General features: G+C 49.6%; 3 protein-coding genes across 7 annotated transcripts in view; 1 reads left to right on the top strand and 2 right to left on the bottom strand.

Annotated features, from left to right (window-relative positions):
• Positions 1-1,462, bottom strand: part of Nup188 (nucleoporin 188) — a 55,042-nt gene extending 53,580 nt beyond the window's left edge. For 2 of the 4 annotated variants that reach the window (XM_027943161.2, XM_071601037.1), the window contains exons 1-2: positions 1,403-1,452; positions 981-1,073 (exon numbers count right to left, since the gene is read on the bottom strand). In XM_027943161.2, the coding sequence (XP_027798962.2) occupies positions 981-1,073; positions 1,403-1,434 (125 nt within the window). In that variant the 5' untranslated portion in view covers positions 1,435-1,452. Of the gene's footprint in view, positions 1-980; positions 1,074-1,402 lie in introns of all 4 variants that reach the window. The other 2 variants (XM_071601038.1, XM_071601039.1) reach the window with 1 other exon arrangement.
• A 78-nt stretch (positions 1,463-1,540) lies between these two features.
• On the top strand, positions 1,541-3,578 carry Dolk (dolichol kinase). The gene has a single exon (XM_027943170.3). It carries the CDS (start codon positions 1,833-1,835, stop codon positions 3,447-3,449), a length of 1,617 nt encoding a protein of 538 aa, XP_027798971.1. The 5' UTR covers positions 1,541-1,832; the 3' UTR covers positions 3,450-3,578.
• Positions 3,579-7,691: 4,113 nt separating this feature from the next.
• Positions 7,692-18,543, bottom strand: LOC114093656 (phytanoyl-CoA dioxygenase domain-containing protein 1). 2 transcript variants are annotated; one of them, XM_071601036.1, is made up of 11 exons: positions 17,512-17,745; positions 14,587-14,745; positions 12,904-12,979; positions 12,699-12,746; positions 11,075-11,130; positions 10,930-10,992; positions 10,312-10,333; positions 9,156-9,284; positions 8,954-9,070; positions 8,166-8,292; positions 7,692-8,076 (listed from the first exon to the last, which is right to left on the bottom strand). In XM_071601036.1, the coding sequence occupies exons 1-11, from the start codon at positions 17,542-17,544 to the stop codon at positions 8,031-8,033; spliced, it is 876 nt and encodes a 291-aa protein (XP_071457137.1). In that variant the 5' UTR covers positions 17,545-17,745; the 3' UTR covers positions 7,692-8,030. The 2 variants fall into 2 exon arrangements, 1 of the variants encoding a protein (XP_071457137.1); XR_011704176.1 differs by lacking the exon at positions 7,692-8,076 and adding an exon at positions 8,398-8,607 and having other exon boundaries at positions 8,206-8,292; positions 17,512-18,543.
• Between the last annotated feature and the right edge of the window lie 558 nt (positions 18,544-19,101).

Genomic DNA, 19,101 nt, shown 5'->3' with positions numbered 1-19,101 from the left:
TAGTCCAGACCTCTAGGTATTTCAAACAGAATGGCTGCTCAGTATAATCCCAACTGCTATGAACAAGCCCCCCAGTGCTAAAAGAAAAATCACTCTAATACAAATCATGAGCAGAGAATTGCCTAGAAACCCAAGTGTCAAAGTCTATCTTGAGGATGTTTGGTAGGTTCCTCAGCACAACAATGCTGGCAAATCAAAACTTTTCTTCCCCCGTTTTCTCATTAAAAGAACATGCCTTATCCTACAGTAGCTAAACTTTGTGCAGGCTCCACAATGACAGTGAAGCAGACCTAGAAAAGGAAGGCACAGAAGACCAGGCGGCCAATCAATATAACGGCTGTCAGGAAAGAGCAGGAGGGAAATCCAAACTGGTCCTCACAAGGATCATACCTCGCCCTGGGGAAACTCCAAAGAAAATCTCACTTCCAGCTGGGTGAGAAGGGAAGACAGTGATGTTGGAGAATACTGGCAATGTGTGTAATAAATGTTTACGTGTTCTTCTGGGTGTTTAGGATACAGTGGTGAAGGAGACAAAAAAAGTAGGGAAAACTGCTGGCACAGGCAACAAGAAGTGACAGGGAGGAGGGTGGTGGGGAGAATGAAGACACTTCTTCAAGCAGTAACGTGGACGATGTGGTCTGGTTACAGCTTTGGAGTCGGAGAGCCTCCAGTTTTATCACGGGACTATTTATGAATTGGACTTCTGAGTCATCTGCATAATATACAGCGCCTCTCCGGGCTGTGGGAATTGGATGAGATGACGCTGACAAAGCGCTTCGCCATGGGATGGCGCTAGTAAGCATCTTCCAGGGAGTGCTGTCTTTTCAGCAATTCATCTTCTCTCCCCTAAAGCCTAACACAGTGCCTGGAATCTCTCAGCTGATGGGGGCCTGTCGGCTAACTAAACCAATGCATGAAAAAAATGAACAGAAGCGCGGAGAAAGAGAGCCCTCGGGGGAGAAGGCGCGGGCAAGGCCTACCCGGTGCCGGGGCAGGACGCGGGGAGGCTGCAGCCGGGACGGGTGGCGGACCCTCCAGGCGACCGCGAAGCGCTCCGTCGCGCCTCGAGGGAGCTTCACCGCCGGACGAGGAAGCGTGGGTGGGGCGCCACGAGACGCGCCGGTGGGGAGAAGGGAGGAAGCAAAAGGGACCCGGGTGAGCAGACGGAGGCCCGGCGCCGAGCGAAGGGGGCAGCAGCTGGCCCGTTCTCTCACAAGTGCCCTCCGGTCCCCGCGCGCAGCGACCGTTTGGACGTAACCGCCTCCCGTCTCAGCGCCTGTCCACCCGGCCCGGGCTCGTCCCGCCGCCACCAACTCATCCCGCTCCCAACTCCCGCCCCGCTCCCGTTCAGCTTCCACCCGGAGCCTCACAGCCGCCCCCGCCGACTTGGCCCGCTCCGCACCTCACACACGGTCCATCGGCGGCGGCCGCCATCTTCGCGCGCGCGTGCCCAGCCCCGCCCCCAGACGCCGCTCCCACGTGACCGCTCGCCCCGGGACCGGGCGCGTAGGCGGGATCTTTAGTCACGTGACGGCGGGGCGGGGCCAAGATGGCGATGCCCAGGGACGTGAGGAACCCGTGGTGGGGGCGGTGGAGCCCGTAGAAAGAGCCGAAGAGCAACGACGTCTGCACCATAGGTTGGAGGCAGTGAAGGGTCATCGGGCGCTAGCTTCTAGCCGCAGACCGTGACCTGCTGGTGGAGCTCCCTCCTCAAAGCTGGAAAAGATTGTTGGCAGAGTGAAGCTGCTGCCCTCTTCGTGGCTGGGTGAGGGGCCCAGAGGCCAAGGCATCCCTACTCACCCCGACTTCCCCAGAGCCCTAGGCGTATAGACATGACCCGAAAGTGCCCTCCGGCAGCCCCGGAGTCCGGGGCTCCCCTGAGCGGTACAGTGCTGGCAGAGGCGGCAGTGGTGTTCGCAGTAGTGGTGAGCATCCACGCGACCGTCTGGGACCGATACTCGTGGTGCGCAGTAGCCCTCGCAGTGCAGGCCTTCTACGTCCAGTACAAGTGGGATCGGCTGCTACAGCAAGGAAATGCCGTCTTCCAGTTCCGGATGTCTGCAAACAGTGGCCTACTGCCCGCCTCCATGGTCATGCCTCTGCTGGGACTGGTCATGAAGGAGCGCTGCCAGGCTTCTGGGAACCCGCACTTCGAGCGCTTCGGCATTGTGGTGGCAGCCACTGGCATGGCAGTGGCCCTCTTCTCCTCGGTGTTGGCTCTGGGCATCACTCGCCCGGTGCCCACCAATACTTGTGCCATCTCGGGTTTGGCAGGAGGCGTCATCATTTATATCATGAAGCACTCGCTTAGCGTGGGCGAGGTGATCGAAGTCCTAGAAGTGCTGCTGATCTTTGTTTATCTCAACATGATCCTGCTATATCTGATGCCCCGCTGCTTCACTCCTGGGGAGGCACTGCTGGTACTGGGTGGCATCAGCTTTGTCCTCAACCAGCTCATCAAGCGTTCTCTGACTGTTGTAGAAAGCCAGGGGGACCCAGTGGACTTCTTCCTGCTGGTGGTTGTGGTAGGGATGGTGCTCATGGGCATCTTCTTCAGCACTCTCTTTGTCTTCATGGATTCAGGCACTTGGGCTTCCTCCATCTTCTTCCACCTCATGACTTGTGTGCTGGGACTTGGGGTAGTCCTACCCTGGCTGCACTGGCTCATCCATAGGAACCCACTGCTTTGGCTTCTTCAGTTCCTCTTCCAGACAGAAACCCGCATCTACCTCCTAGCCTATTGGTCCCTGCTGGCCACCTTGGCCTGCCTGGTGGTGCTCTACCAGAATGCCAAGCGATCATCTTCTGAGTCCAAGAAACACCAGGCCCCCACCATTACCCGAAAATATTTCCACTTCATTGTGGTAGCCACTTACATCCCAGGTATCATCTTTGACCGGCCACTGTTGTACGTGGCTGCCACTGTATGTCTGGCAGTCTTCATCTTCTTAGAGTATGTGCGCTACTTCCGCATCAAGCCCTTGGGTCACACTCTGCGGGGTCTCCTGTCCCTCTTCCTGGATGAAAGAGACAGTGGACCGCTCATCCTGACACACATCTACCTGCTTCTGGGCATGTCTCTTCCCATTTGGCTGATCCCCAGACCCTGCACACAGAAGGGTAGCTTGGGGGGAGCCAGGGCCCTAGTCCCCTATGCAGGTGTCCTGGCTGTGGGAGTGGGTGATACCGTGGCCTCCATCTTTGGCAGCACCATGGGGGAGATCCATTGGCCTGGAACCAAGAAGACTTTTGAGGGGACCATGACATCTATATTTGCACAGATCATTTCAGTAGCTCTGATCTTAATTTTTGACAGTGGAGTGGACCTAAACTATAGTTATGTTTGGATTTTGGGATCCATCAGCATGGTATCCCTCTTAGAAGCATATACTACACAGATAGACAATCTCCTTTTGCCTCTCTACCTCCTGATATTGCTGATGGCCTAGTGTTACACAGAGACATGAGGAGAATGAATGGTCCCCACAGCAGTTAGCCACTTGGGCATGAAGAGCCAAGGGTAAAAAGCAGATTTGGTTTTTCAGTTAATCAGACTTAAAATAAAAAATAAAAACCTCTTCTGGTTTTAGTTTTGCCAATATTTAAAAAAGAAAAATGTCTGACAGTACAACAATTCAGAGAACTTGAGTTGTAGAGCCCCCTCTGTTTTTGTGGTGGGGGGGGGGGGGGCAAAATGGACACTGAGGCATTAGAGCATAATGATTAAAGCTTCAGGTTCTAGGGTTAATCTGATCAGAATTCTTGGCTGCATGACCTGTTAACTGTATGACCTTGGGTGAGTCATTTAACCAGTCTGAACCTAAGTGGATGTTAAGAGGATCCAATTTGAGATAATGTATGTGAAGTATCAGCTGATGGCCCACCCAGGACTAGCAATCAGTAAGGGAAGATGTTTTGGGCAAGGGCTGGGGCTCAGTGGTAGAGTGTTTACCTAACATGTATGAGGCACTGGGTAAAAAAAGGCCAGGTGAGATAAGAGGTTTTATGAGTTGTACTTGGAAACCAGAGTGACCTTTGTTCTGAGTTCACTTGGAGGAGAACCCAAGAGAGAAAGAGTCAAATGCATATGTTTTCTCCTACTTAGGCTAGGAAGAGCTGAAGGGAGAAATGGGTTAGCTTCTAGGTCACTTGGAAGGGCTGGAGGGAAAGGATCAGATCCTGGACTCAAGTCCTATTCCAGCCAGCCTCGCTCCAAACTCTCCGTAGCTGGGCAGTGCTAATAGAGAAGGATTGGTCAGACATTTCTGACTCCTTGTCCTAGGGTCTCTCCTGAAACCCTTTCACATTCCAGTGAAAGGGTCACATTTCCAAGCCTTGTCTCTAATGGTATATGAATCTAGGAGAGATTCACAGGGGCTGGGGAGTTTTCTGAGAGTTAAAATGGGTCCACTGGGGGTGCATACTCCAGTCAGGTCCCAAACTCCAGACCACATGCCACAGGGGTAATAGCCTAGCCAGTAGCAAGAAGTCAGCAGGCGTTCACTGAATGGAAAGAGCACAGCAGGATTCCTAGACTGGTTAACCCAGCCTGGCAAGAAGAGTAAGAACTTAGGCCCACCATGGCCAGACATGAACTTCAGAGCTGGAACTCTTCTGCTTAGGAATTACTGCCAAGTCATTTCCCTCAGAGAGGAGTACTAAAACATTCTCCTGGATCTCAGCAAACTTAACAAACTCATTCCTTCTCCCAGGCTCCCTTCTGTGTTGGCAAATGTGGGTGAGAGAGCATCAACTTCACTAACCAGTTCCCTAAGTGGCCTTGGGAAAGAGCTCTCCTCTGAGCCTTACAGTAGGGGAAGAACTAAGCCAAGGTTATAGATGTGGCTGCCAAAGCTAGACAAGTGATGCCCAGAATGAGGACAGAGAACTATGGTGGGCCTTTCTCAAGGAGGCTGCTCTAGCTTGTAGTGACTTTGCTAGAGTGTGGGCCCAGTGTTATCAATCACTCACTCATTGAATGAAGTTAATGAAACCTGGATTATTATGTGGAATTTCCCAATTTTTAAAAGCTATATTTTCTGGTGCTGTGGATGAAACTGGGGTCCTGCACATACTAGGCAAGTGCTGTACCACTGAACTACATCCCCAGCTCAAAAGTCTGATTTTAAATGCTGAGGCTCAGACAAAACACATCTGCAGTCTGGAATCAGCCAGTGATTTCCATTTTGCAATCTCTGGACCAGACCTCCACTAAGCAGGTTTTTGGATTTAGAAGTTGTTTCAGAAATTCTGGGTGTCTTCCAAGCATGCCAAAGCAGGAGGGGCCACTGGAGGCCTGGTCTGGCCTCCTTGTTGTCCAGGTAGGGAAATGTCCCTGAGAGAGGAAGGGCCTGGCTTGAGACCAGAGACTGATAATGGATTCCTGGTCCTGGGCTTTTTTCCCCTCTCCATCAGAGGATTGGACAGCATAAAGAACAAGAGCCCAATTTCTGTACATCAGTGACAAATCCTCTGAAGGGAAGTTGAGGAAGAGTACTGCATTTACAATAGCCTCCAAAAAAAAAAAAAAAGAAAGAAAACTTGGGAATTAACCTAACGAAAGAGGTGAAAGACCTCTACAATAAAAACTATAGAACACTAACGAAATTAAAGAAGTCCTTAGATGATGGAAAGCTCTACCTTGTTCTTGGATAGGTAGAATTAATATTGTCAAAATGACCATACTACCAAAAGTACTATATAGATTTAATGCAATTCCAATCAAAATCCCAATGACATTCCTCATAGAAATAGAAAAGCAAACATGAAATTTATCTGGAAAAATAAGAGACCCAGAATAGTTAAAGCAATCCTTAGCAAGAAGAGTGAAGCAGGTGGCATCACTATACCAAGACCTTAGACTATACTACAGAGCAATAGTAACAAAAACAGCATACCAAAACAGACTGGTAGACCAATGGTACAGAATAGAGGACACACAGACTAACCCACATAATTACAGTTATCTTATATTAGACAAAGGTGCCAAAAACATACATTGGAGAAAAGATAGCTCTTAAACTAATGGTGCTGAGAGAACTGGAAATCCATATGCAACAAAATGAGATTAAACCCCTATCTCTCACCACGCACAAAACTCAACTCAAAAGTGGATCAAGGACCTAGTAATTAAACTAGAGACCCTAATAGAAGAAAAAGTAGGCCCAAATCTCCATCATATCAGATTAGGCCCCTACTTCCTTAACAAGACTCCTATAGTTCAGGAATTAAAATCAAGAATTAATAAATGGGATGGATTCAAACTAAAAAGCTTCTTAGCAAAAGGAACAATCAGTGAAGTGAATAGAGAGTCCACAGCTTGGGAGCAAATTTTTACCACTTGTACATCAGATAGAGCACTAATCTTTAGTGTATATAAACAACTCAAAAAGTTAAACTCAAAAAAAAGATATCCTAATCAATAGATGGGCCAAGGACCTGAACAGACACTTCTCAGAAGGTGATATACAATCAAAACAAATATATGAAAAAATGTTCAACATTTCTAGCAATTAGAGAAATGCAAATCAAAACTGCTCTAAGGTTTCACCTCACTCTAGTCAAAATGGCAGATATTAAGAATGCAAACAACAATAAGTGTTGGCAAAGATGTGGGGGAAAAGGCACACTCATACATTACTGGTGGGACTGCAAGTTGGTGCAGCTAATCTGGAAAGCAGTGTGGAGTTTCCTTGGAAAACTTGGAATGGAACCACCTTTTGACCCAGCTGTCCCACTCCTTGGTCTATACATAAAGGACTTAAAAACATAATACTATATGGACACAGCCACATCAATGTTTATTGCAGCACAACTCACAATAGCTAAACTGTGGAACCAACCTAGATGCCCTTCAGTAGATGAATGGATAAAGAAACTGTGGTATACATACACAATGGAATATTACTCAGCAATAAAAGAGAATAAAATCATGGCATTTGCAGGTAAATGGATGGAGTTGGAGAATATAATGCTAAGTAAAGTTAGCCAATCAAAAAAAAAAAAACAAATGCTGAATGTTTTCTCTGATATAAGGAGGCTGATTCATAGTGGGATAGGGAGGGGAACATGGGAGGATTAGACAAACTCTAGATAGGGCAAAGGGGAAGGGAGGGGGCAAGGAGTGTCAAAAAGATGGTGGAATGAGATGGACATCATTACCTTAAGTAGATGTATGAAGACACGAAAAGACACGAATGGTGTGAATATACTTTGTATACAACCAGAGATATGAAAAATTGTACTCTGTGTGTGTAATGTGAATTGTAATGCATTCTGCTGTCATATATAATAAATTGGATAAAAAAAAATTTAAAAATGAACAGTCCACAATAAGAAAGAAAGCATGATGCTTTAAAATGCAAAAAAAAAGAACAGGAGCCCAATTCTGGACCAGGGTGACACAGCTGAACAACTGAGCAACTGTGTGACTTAGCAGGTAGGTCACTTGCCTTTTCCTTGGCTCAGCTCCTTCACTTACAAACACAGATCATCACAGCACCTTCCTCTCTGTGTGAGGAGTCGTGTAAAACAAAACACAAAGTGTGCAGGGTGGCATGCGGCCAACGCCCATTAAGTGTTGTGAGTGAAGTGAGCACACTGCGCAGCAGGGATTGGGGACCGAAATGGTTTTCGGCAGGAGTCTCATCTGGAAAGCAAGAATGCTTGGGAAGAAGGACAAATGGAGAAGCTGCATTCAGAAGTCATTTTTATTGAGTGTCTTACAGCGTAATTATTAGAGTTGCTCCTGAGAGAGGACTTGAAAATGGACCAGACCTCTTTCATGGCTGAGAGGCCACCTAAAGAGGAAGTTTGTGTGGGGGAGTAAGGTGCAGAGAGACCAAGATCTTGGGGAAGGCCCTGCCACATCAGCCTCCCCCAGCTTCTACAGGGCTGAAAGCACAGACCCTGAAGGAGGAGAGCTCTGCAGGTTCACAGCTTCCCCACTGCAGCCGGCACGGGAGGCAGCATGCTAGGGTTTGTAGTCCACAGCTGCACTGGGAGGTGATGGTCCCAACCCTTCAAGGGCTTTAGGTGTACAAGGCAGGAAACGGCAGCTCAGCTGTCGGCTGGAGCCTGTTGAGAATGAAGGCAGGACCACTCTTCCCCGTCCCCAGGGCCCCCTCAGGGGACTTGAACACACACACACACACCCTGCCATGTACCAGTTCTCAGGGCTCCAGACGGTGCCAGTGGCTTCCATGAGGTGGAAAGTGTAGGCCTGGCGTGAGTGGTCTGAAAGGTTCTGCTCACTCTTGTGCACCACCTCTCCATGGATCAAGACCAGGGCCCCTAGTAGAGACATGAGCAGGTCGGGGGCACCGTAGGCCCAGTGCCACCCTTCCCAGGTCAGGAAGGGGTGCGGTGGTCCTCCCTGGAGTGGTTTAGTGACCTCACCTATCCCCATGCCTTTCCAAGTCTGCTTGCTCCAGGGTCCAAGCCATGTTGTTTAGACAGGGGCTCCCTGCGATCAAGTGTCCTCTGCTGTGGACTGTGACTTGGCAAGCCTTACAAAGGGCCTCTCCACCCCAGATGTGGCCAGAAGCCCTCTGCACTGTGCCACTCAACAGGGACCTCCTGATGATGCTGGGGTGTACCTCAGTGTCCCTTTCCATAAGGAAGAGGGGTCACGATTAACCAACATCTGTGAAGCCCTTGCTGTGTGTCACCTAAATTCTTTATAAACATTCTAGATGCATCCCACTTTACATTTGGGGAAACTGAGGCTCAGAGTGAATCCATCATTTACCCAAAGAAACAGACTGAGAAGCAGAGTCTGGACTCTAGCCTGGCCTGCATGAACTTGCTGTGATCGTGCTGCTTCCTGACTTCCAAGTAACCTGTCAGCCCTACCTGCTCCCATTCTGTGACTTCCCAGTCCTCAGGTGACACCAAAAGAGCCTCCCAGATGCTGGGTGGTGGAGCACTCACAGACCCTGGGTGTCCCGCCTACCTTTCTGCACTGGTGTGGGCACAAAGAGGCTGTTATCCCAGTCTGGCTCTGCCCCGAGGAAGCTGGTAGCAGGCCATGAGCCAGCAGGGGCCCGGATCATCCTTCTTGACACTCCGCCTGCAGGCCAAGATGGAGCCTCTAGACCCTCTGTTCACCTGATCCCTCTCCCTGGGGGTTGGGGTGGGGAGCCAGGGGTTCTCACTGGTGTGGGAGCCAGGGATGAACCAAAGGCAGCCATTCTCCAGCGTGGCATCCTCCAGTGCCATCCACATGCCCAGCACCCGGCCCAGAGGCTCCGTGTACAGGAACGAGGCATCCTGGTGAGGGGAGGCTGCGGCAGACCCGCCTGGAGCTGAGGAGCCTGACCCTTCCCTCTGTCCCACCTCATCTTGACCCACTTCCCACTCCACCATCCTCCCAGACTTCCTGTTCTGAGAATCTTCCACTTCTTGACCCAGGGACTCTGAGCAGAGATTTTACCTCTTAAAGCTTTCATTTCTTCAACTGTAAAGTGGCCCCAACAATAACCTCCCTGAAAGGGCTGCTGGAGGGTTCCACAGGACAGTGTATGAAAAGTGCTTAGGACAGGGCTGCACACCCTAATTGCTAAAAAGTAGCTGCTACCATTGAATTCCAGCCAGGTGACTAAATCCACCCTTGTCTGTCTTTCTTTCTTTTTTTTTTTTTTTCCTGTGCTGGGGATGGAATTCAGGGTCTTGCCTCGGCTAGGCAAGTGGTAAAGACCACTGAGCTACACCCTGGCCCTAAAGCCACCATTCTTTACCAGAGATGAGCAGACTCCAGCCACCAGATAGCCCACCCAGTGGTGTAAGTTTGGAAAGTTGGGGTTGGAGAGGGGATACCTATGACCAAGCATCCTGTTGTTGTTGTTGTTTAAAGAGACAGTTTTGCTGTGTTGCCCAGGGCAGCCCTGAGTTTCTGGGCTCAAGCAATCCTTCCACCTCAGCCTCCAGAGTCACTGGGATTACAAGCAAGTGCCACCATGCCTGACAGTAGTGAGTGAGTGTGTGCGCGCGCGCGTGTGTGTGTGTGTGTGTGTGTATTTGATTTCCTTTATTTCACACTGTCTGAAAACCATCTGTGTTAGTAATCTATATTTTTAACCTGCTAAGGGTTGCTGTCAGATTTAGAAATCTGTGTGCCAGGGGCTCCAGGGTTCCCTAACAATCCCCTGTTCTGGGAAGGAAAGGAAGGTGGCTCCTCCTCCCCTGGCCCGAGCTTCGTGCCCACAGGTAATGCAGTAAGTACTTTCCCTTCCTGCAAAGACCTGACCACCATGATATTCCAGACTTCCTGCCCATGGTCGCTGCTGGGCCCCACAGCTGCTCACAGCTTACCTTCACCACCAAAGTGAGGTTGCTGCAAGATAGGGGAAGAGTCTGGTGAGAACGGATGAGAACAGGGAGGAGCAGGGCTTGATCTGAGTCTTATAGGATGCTCCCACCCTGGGTACCAGCTAGTGAGCCCCTACTGTGAGCCAGGCCCAGGAGGGAAGCAGAAGGAAAGCCACCTGCCCAGCAGGGGGTGCACAGGCTGCCTGGGAGACAGCGAGCACTAGCCTAACAACGAGGTCATGAAGCAGAACCAGGAAAGGGCAGCATTTGGCCAGGGGTTGGCTCAGAGGTTAGCCCCCAAGTCAGAGCTGGGTCCCTCTTTTCCTCAGGGAGCTAGAAGGCTTTTTAGAGGAGGTGGCACTGTACTTGGGAGCTGAGAGCAGAGCATCTCAGTAGTCAAAGAGGGCAGGAGGGACTCTTGGGGATCCCTTTTCTTCATACCACCTAATTCTAATAGAGCACAAACTCAGTACCAGGTACCCACTTCACATGTGCTCTGGCCAACTCAACACTGATAACCCAGCAGCTTTGGCCCACTATGGGGAGGGGCTTCCTATGAGCAGCCTGCCAGTTTTACAAAGGGTCAAGTAAACTGAGGCCTGGGAAGGACACATTGCTCACCTTAAAGATGTACATGCTCTGCACCACCACAGGCATCTGGAGGCCCAGACTTCTGGCCAAGGCCTGGAAGGGGGCAGAGTCACACTGCAGCCTGCCCACATACACCCCTATCTGTCCCCACTTGCCCGTCCCCACCTCTGCTCACCTGCACCTTGGGGGAATGTGTGACACTCCTGAAGACAGGGTCATGGGCGTGCAGAGCTGTGAGACAGAGGCTTGCTGATGGGCCAGTCTCAGCCCCCATGTGTCCCTCCCACCCTGAGAACTGGACTCAGGCTTCACTTTGACACTTTCAACTATTTTAGGTGCTTTAAACTTTATGCTTTTTATAACCAAGTAATGGGCCCCAAAGACCCCTTCATCCCACCCAGCCCCATCCCACCATGACCTTATCTTGGACCATCTGGCTATCTGGGAACCTCACTCCAGCCCTAACTCCCACTCCTCAGGGAGGACGAAGGATTCCAAGGGGACTCTTAGTTGGCAGCAGCTTCAATACTTCCACTTCCTCTATGTGATCTCAGGTGACTACTATTTCTCTCTGTAAGTCTTGGTCTCCTCCACTGTAAAGTGAGGAGGAGAAGAGCTGCCCACCTCCCAGGGCTTCTAGGGGAGCTAATGAACATGGGCAGCAGGCACAGTCGTCAGCAGTCTTTGTGGTTTTTGTTGTTTTATCTGCAGTACTAGGGATTGAACTTGGGGGTGCTCTACCACTGAGCTACATGCCCAGCCTTTTTTTATTTCTGAAATAAGGTCTTACTGAATTGCTCACATTGGCCTCAACTTGCAATCCTCCTGATTCAGCCTCCCAAGTCACAGGGATTACAGGTGTGTGCCAGGGATTATTTGCTATTTGGGTGGGGGGGGGTACCAGGGATTGAACTCAGGCACTCGCCCACTGGACCACACCCCCAGCCCTATTTTATATTTTATTTAGAGACATGGCCTCACTGAGTTGCTTAGCACCTCACTTTTGCTGAGGCTGGCTTTGAACTTGTGATTCTCCTCTCTTAGCTTCTCAAGCTGCTAGGATTACAGGTATGTTCCATTGTGCCCAACTGCTGTTATTACTGTTATTACAAAAAAGTAAATTTTGAATGCACTTAATGCCACTGAATGAAATACTTTAAAATAGTTATGGTGATTGGAGGCTGGGTTTGTGGCTTAGTGGTAGAGCCCTCTCCTAGCATGTGTGAGGCATAGGTTCAATCCTCAGTACCACTAAAAAATAAAATAAAGGTATCATGTCTACCTACAACTAAAAATATATTTTAAATAGTTATGGTGACAAATTTTATGTCACATGAATTTTATCACAACTTATTTACAAAGCCACCATGCTATAACTTCAGGTTTAAAAACAAGGAGTCCACAAAAATAATTACAACGTGATCCTGGGGGAAAAAAGTGAAAATTTCTACCCTTGGTTCTGGGGTCTCAGAGTAGGAGTAATTTCAATATATCAGCTGCCCCTCAAGAAGGCTCCAGGAATCAACAGGTCCCAGGAATCCTCCATGCCTGGGAGAGTAGGTTGTGGAGAAGACTGCACATACCCTCTGTTGGGGTCTCAAGTGGACCCCTCTTCCCAGTGTGGTGGTAGAAGTGCCATGTGATTAGCATTACACAACGTCAAAGACCACGACCCAAGGGGAGCCTGCAGCCAGAAAGGCGACTTGCCCAACCCTTAACTCAGTATGGATTTCACTTCGGCTTCTCAGCTCTTCAGGCCATTTCCCATCTATGTCCTGCACTCCCAGGTTTCTGCTCACCATGACCAATTTTGTTGACTGATTTCTCTGGAGGCACCAAGAAATTTCCTGTGGCACAGAGAACAGGTAAAAGCAAAAGAACTGCAGTGCAGCCTCCCTCAGGCAGCTGGCCTAAGCGCCCTGCCCTCCCAGCCCTGCAGGGCAGACACCTGGATCCAGCAACCTCCCAGGGAGCTCCCACATCTCTGGGGACCCAGCTCCAAACCTTTATTGTCCAAAACACCTTTCTCAAAGAAGAATCGAATCTTGTCACCACTGCTCAAGAAATAGTTTGTGCTGCCCTGTGGAGAGGGACATGGGAGAGAAAGAGAGAGCATCCCAGGGTCAGAGCAGGGGCTTCCCATGCCCATGGGCTACAGATCCCCAGTGACATCTTGGACATGTCCACTGAGGCACAGACAGTGGCTAGGAGCCCCAAGTGCCTGTAAGCAGAATTCAAAGCTACAAGCATCGGATTTTTCAGAAACCTCTTATTAGATTCCACTTAACTTATTACAATGATGCTACATCCAGATACACTCACTATAAATTGAAAACATTAGAAGTGCACTTAATACACCTAGCCCACAGAACATCCTAGCTTTCTCCAGTCCCCTCATGGGACACATACATTAGTTCACAGTGGGGCAGACCCATCCAGTCCAAAACCTATTTTACAAGCGTAAGTGTTCAACATCTTGTTAATTTATCAAGTACTGTGCTGAAAGTGAAAAACAGAATGGTTGTCTGGCATGGGAGACAGATGGTGAACACAGTATCTTTGCTTCCCATGATCAGGTGGCAGACTGGGAGCTGTGACTCCCTGCAACCACCCAGCATCAGGAGAGAGTATGATATCGCGTGGTATCAGTCCTAGAAAAGATCAAAATTAAAAACTCAAAGTATTGTTCCTACTGAATGAATGTACATCTAAAATCCTAAGTCGAACCATTGTAAGTCAAGGATCATCTGGGCCCTTTCTTCTTGCATTCCTCCTGCCACAATAATCTACTGGCCTCTGGAGCATTCTCACAAGGCAGATTTGGGGTACCAGTTTCAGCCCTCTTTCTCCTCAGGACCCTTGAGTGGCGGGTCTCTGGCGGCTTTGCTTTCCTGGGATGCAAGGCTTCTAGCTGCTGTAGTTTTCTCTGTTGCCACTAGATGGCAGGAGCTTCTTGGTATGAGTGTGAGTGGCCTGGACCAGAGCTCAGCTGCCCTGCAGGAAGGCTCCGACTGTCAAACTGTGTAGGGTTGAGATAACTGGATGGGAGAACCACTTGTCCGTCTCAGACTGTGCTGAGTCTTGGGAAACAGCATGTTCTGAGTTTGGGTGCAGGGATAAGACACACAGGCAGCCCTTTAAAATCTCAGGGCTCTCTCTGGGATGCTGGCCACAAGGAGGCCCTTTGTGGCAGGAGAATCTGAGGAAGTACAATAGAGCAGTGCACAGCACCAGTTGGTATCAGACAGCTGACTTCAAATCCTGGCTCTACCAGTTATTAACTATGGTTTGGACAAATGATGGAAGCCTCACTTTCCCTCCCTTCCAAGTGGAAACAATAACCATATCTACCTTGTAAATTCATAGTGACAGGAGTAAGGAGTGGAGCCTGGCATGTGGGAGCCTGCACCTGATCTGTTATCAGAAGGAGCCATGGAGTCTGGGGTTGTGGCTCAGTGGAGGAGCACTTGCGTAGCAAGTGTGAGGCACTAGGTTTGATTCTCAGCACCACATAAAAATAAATGAATAAAATAAAGGTCCATCAACAACTAAAAATACATATTATATAAAAATATTTTAAAAGGAGGAGTCATGGCTTTAGGTCCTTCCATCCAGGAAGCTCCTTTGGCTGGGGACTGATCCCCCATCGAAGACCACATTCCATCCCCACCTACCCCATGCACCCACCTGGGCTCGAAGCTGTTCCTCGTGTTGGGTGGAAAATTCTATGCGGCAGTGGGGAGGGACATCCATCTCGGCCACGATCTCACCAATCCTTTGTTTCATAGCCTCACACTCGTCCACAGACAAGAATCCTTCCAGCACCAGGAATCCATCCTCCTGGAACTGCAGGCAGGAATGAGGCTCAGGCTTCCCTCTGCATGCTTCCCCTTATGAACTGTATTTAATCTCCCCACCAAACCCCAAATGTCCGAAGTTGAGACCAATGTCCTATTCATTGCTCTGTCCCCTGCCCCTGCCGTGGTGTCTGGTGCCCTGTGAAGAACAATTGGCTACTTGGATGTTAGGAATGGAAGGGGAAGGGGAGGTTGTCCTGTACTTGCCCTCCAGTGGGCTGAGCCACATACAGCTGCATCCGTGTATCCTGCCAATGTCCATTCAACATCTACTGTGTAGGAGACACAGCTTTAGGAGCTGTTATGAGCAAGCCAGCTGAGGTACCTGCCCTCACAGAGTTTATAGTCTAGTAAAGGAGGCCAGGCATGGTGGTGCATTCCTATAATCGCAGAGAGTTGAGAGGCTGATGCAAGAGGATCTCAAGTCCAAGGTCAGCCTCAGCAATTTAGTGAGATCTAAGCAACTTAGTGAGACCCTATCTGTAAATAAAAATTAAAATGGTTGGGATGTGGCTCAGTGGTTAAGCACCCCTGGGTTCAATCCCTGGTGCTAAAAAAAATAAAAAAATGGAGAACAACATTACACCAACCATCCCATGGGGAAGCACACGATCATAAATGCTGAGTGCAGGGAAAGAGGGGGCAGGCTTTGAGAGCTAAGAGCAGAAGTATGTAATGGAAATGAGATGGGGGGCTGGGGATGTAGCTCAGTTGGTAAAGTGTTTGGCTTGCATGCACAAGGCCCTGGGTCCAATCCCCAGCACCTCAAAAAAAGAAAAGAAATGAGATGGGAGTCTTTGGCAGCAGCTCTGAGGGAATGGCATTTAAAGGGGCCTAAAGGATATTGGGAGGGGAAGAGATGACAAAGAACACTCCAGATAGAGGAAGCAGGATGTGAGAAGACTCTGAGCACATGAGGACAGGCAGAATCAGGAAGGGATGCAGCACAGAGTGAGGGCAGAATGGAAGGGAACAGGATGGTGGCAGGGGCGGGCCAGACTGGGAGTGGGCTTTCTCCTGAGTGTGGGTGGAAGTTAAGGCAAATAGCCTACTCTGACTCGCCTTGAGTCCTTCTTAGGAGGTTTTGTAACAGGCATCTAAGTCTTCTTTGGAACCCACCACAGTGTCAATTTCCAATTACTGACAGCCCCCCACCCCCACACTAGCCCTGATGGATATCCAGTGTGGGTTGTCATATACCAGGTACTGCAATATTCATGACACCCACTACAAGCCCTTCTGTCTCTGGGAAAGTCTGTACTTTAGAAATTGGTGTTAGGCTGGAAATTGCCTCCCTGGGAAATGGGACATCCATGGCAAACTGTGCACATGCTTGATCCAGTAACCACTCCTCATGAGATCAGGCAATGGAGCCTGGTGCAGTGGTACATGTCTATAACCCCTGTGATTTGGGAGGTTAAGGCAGGAGAATTTCAATTTAAAGCCAGCCTTAGCAAGGCCCTAAGTAATGTGGAAAGATCTTGTCTCAAAAAATACAAGGGGCCAGAGATGTGGCTCAGTGGTAGAGTGCTCCTGGGTTCAATTCTCAGTACCTACCCCTGGCAAAAAATATTAGGGAATAGAGGAGGAAAGACATATGTGTCTTTATCCAGTCCTGTAATCTGGATACCCTAGGTATTCACTAAGTCTTGCCTGATGAAAACTTACATTGGAATAGTTAATGATTACCTTAGTATCAAGGGATTAGTTTAACAAAGTATGGTTTCCCTGTCTGGAACACAAAACAGCTGATAAAGAAGCCCTGTGGTCACCTGAATGCTTGACTGGCCCGCATGAGGTCCTCCCTTCAATCCCCAGAACCATAAAAATCATGTAGAAAAATAGTTAGTGACTTGGGAATATGTTCCTGATATACTCTAAGAAAAGGGAAAAGTTGGCCAGGGATGAGTATTTGGTGGCCATGACAACTTGGACCAATGGTTTTCTCTCTGACCCTGAAAGTACTAAATGGGGCTAAGGGCTTTTTTTTCTTTTTCTTTTTCTTTTTGTGGTGCTGGGGATTGAACCCAGGGCCTTGTGCATACAAGAAAAGCACACTCCACCAACTGAGCTGTATCTCCAGCCCCATGTGGGCCTCTTTAGAAAACAGGCTAGAGCTCCATCCCAGGCTGGGATGGACTTTTTTTTCTTGCAGTGCTGGGGATGGAAGCCAGGGCCTCACATATGCTCAGCTAGCTCTTACCATTGAGTACAGCTCTGCCCCAGGACAGAGTTTGAAACAAGGCCTCTAGGGCTGGATACCAATACGAACAGCCTCCATCTGCAATTCCTGGATGATTATCTTAAAAGTCTGTGTGCTCTAATTCCCGCAAGTTAGCCTTTTGAATTTGGACTGAGAACTGGGAGGACAACCTCCTGCCTGGCTACTTGCTGGCCAGTCCCCATCCCTCTGGGCCTTGCCTCCACACCACAGGCAGCCAGGCCAGCTGAACTGGCTGATCAGAATGCTTTATCGGTTTTGAGCCCCCCCCCGCCCCCACCAAAAAAAAACATGCCCACGCACAGTGCACACAGCCCCACCTTATCCCAGTCCTGTAATCTGGATACCCCAGGGCTGTGTGTACAGAAGTTAGGTCTTGTGGTTGGGAACTGAAACCCCACTGTGGACTTCAGTGTCCCTTTCTGTGAAATGACAGGGAGTGTTGAGTTCCCAAGGGGCTACTGGAGATCTGGACCACCCCCACACACTTTTGTAGGACCCTCCCAGTACCCAGCCCAGTAGACCCCTACCTACCTTCTGGAGCTGCAAGGGGCTCAGGCAGGCCATGAAAGGGGCTCAGGCAGGCCAAGAAAATGGCTCAGGGAACCAGAGGCTCTGGGTGTGGCTCCAGGGCTGGGGAGGAGAAAGTTCAGGAAGGGAGGGTGGCCACAGCAGAAGGCCCAGGAGGACTTAACCCTTCCCTACCCAGAGAGTAGCAATCCTACCACTCAGCCCTCCCTGCAAACATAGGCAGCCTGCACCCTCCACCCTGGGCCCCAGCCCTTTCTCCCTGCTCCCTTCTTCCCTCTTCACAACTCATCCAGGATTAGCCCTTTCCTATCTCCTTCAGGGTATTTCAGGGCTCCCTGGGAGTGTTCTGGGAGTGTCAGGCAGAGAGTGGGCTGGGAGGACAACACTGTCTAGGTCCACCACTAGCTGTGACTCTGACAAAGGCCTGTCCCTCTCTGAATCTGAAGTGAAGAAAGTGAGACCCTTGGCATTAACATCTCTGTTGCAAGGTGTGTCTGGGGTGGCTTTGCATTCAAGGTGGAAGAGGTCCTGGGGGGACAGTCTGGGCCCCTCCCAGCTCTGGTGTGAACTGCTCCCAGTCTTGGGAAGACTATGGAAGGGAGTTGAGGGATGTGAAGCTCAGAGGAAGGCAGAGAGAAGGACAACCTAAGAGGAAGGGGGCTGGAGAGTGGGGCCTGGGTCTTCAGAATGAGGGAGATCAGGGCTCCTGTTTCCCATCCTCAGACCCAAGATGTTTACCATCTCAAGTTAGGCTTGGCAGGGAGGTCAGAACTTGCCCGCCAGCCTGGTAGCTGACAAGGCCACTCTGGAAAACAAGCCCCTGGCCTTCCCAGAAATGATGCTTTGAATGACGAAGGGACAGAGTGTTTCAGGAGGGAGTGAGTGCAGGGATACTGTTCAGCCCTCAAGAGCCTTGGCCTCAGGTCAAGACTTGTTTGCTGGGCCACTGTGCTGGGAATGGCTGCTTTGTCCAAGCGGGGCAGGCTTCTGGAAGGTCAGGGGAGGTGAGCCCGCTGGGCTTCTGGGGCTGGTGGGAGAAGCTCAGGGGGTCTAGGTGGGGGAGGAGAGAGGCCAAAGACATAACCATGAGGGTCATGGGGGCAGGGCTGTTCCCAGCTGTCCTAACCCCTTCTGATGCATTCATGAATGGTGTGAATATACTTTGTATACAACTAGAGATCTGAAAAATTGTACTCTATGTGTGTAATGTGAATTGTAATGCATTCTGGTGTCATACATAATAAATTGGAATAAAAAATAAAATTAAAAAAAAGATGAACAGTCCACAATAAGAAAGAAAGCATGATGCTCTAAAATGCAAAAAAAAAAAAAAAAAAAAAAAAAAAAAAAAAGAACAGGAGCCCAATTCTGGACCAGGGTGACACAGCTGAACAACTGAGCAACTGTGTGACTTAGCAGGTAGGTCACTTGCCTTTTCCTTGGCTCAGCTCCTTCACTTACAAACACAGATCATCACAACACCTTCCTCTCTGTGTGAGGAGTCGTGTAAAACAAAGCTCAAAGTGTGCAGGGCGGCATGCGGCCAACGCCCACTAAGTGTTGTGAGTGAAGTCACGCACACTGCGCAGCAGG

The sequence above is a fragment of the Marmota flaviventris genome, chromosome 13 (assembly GCF_047511675.1).
Source record: "Marmota flaviventris isolate mMarFla1 chromosome 13, mMarFla1.hap1, whole genome shotgun sequence".
Taxonomy (NCBI): Eukaryota; Metazoa; Chordata; class Mammalia; order Rodentia; family Sciuridae; genus Marmota; species Marmota flaviventris.
Note: the sequence above shows the minus strand (reverse complement) of the source record. Positions and strands in the feature narration are given on the sequence as shown.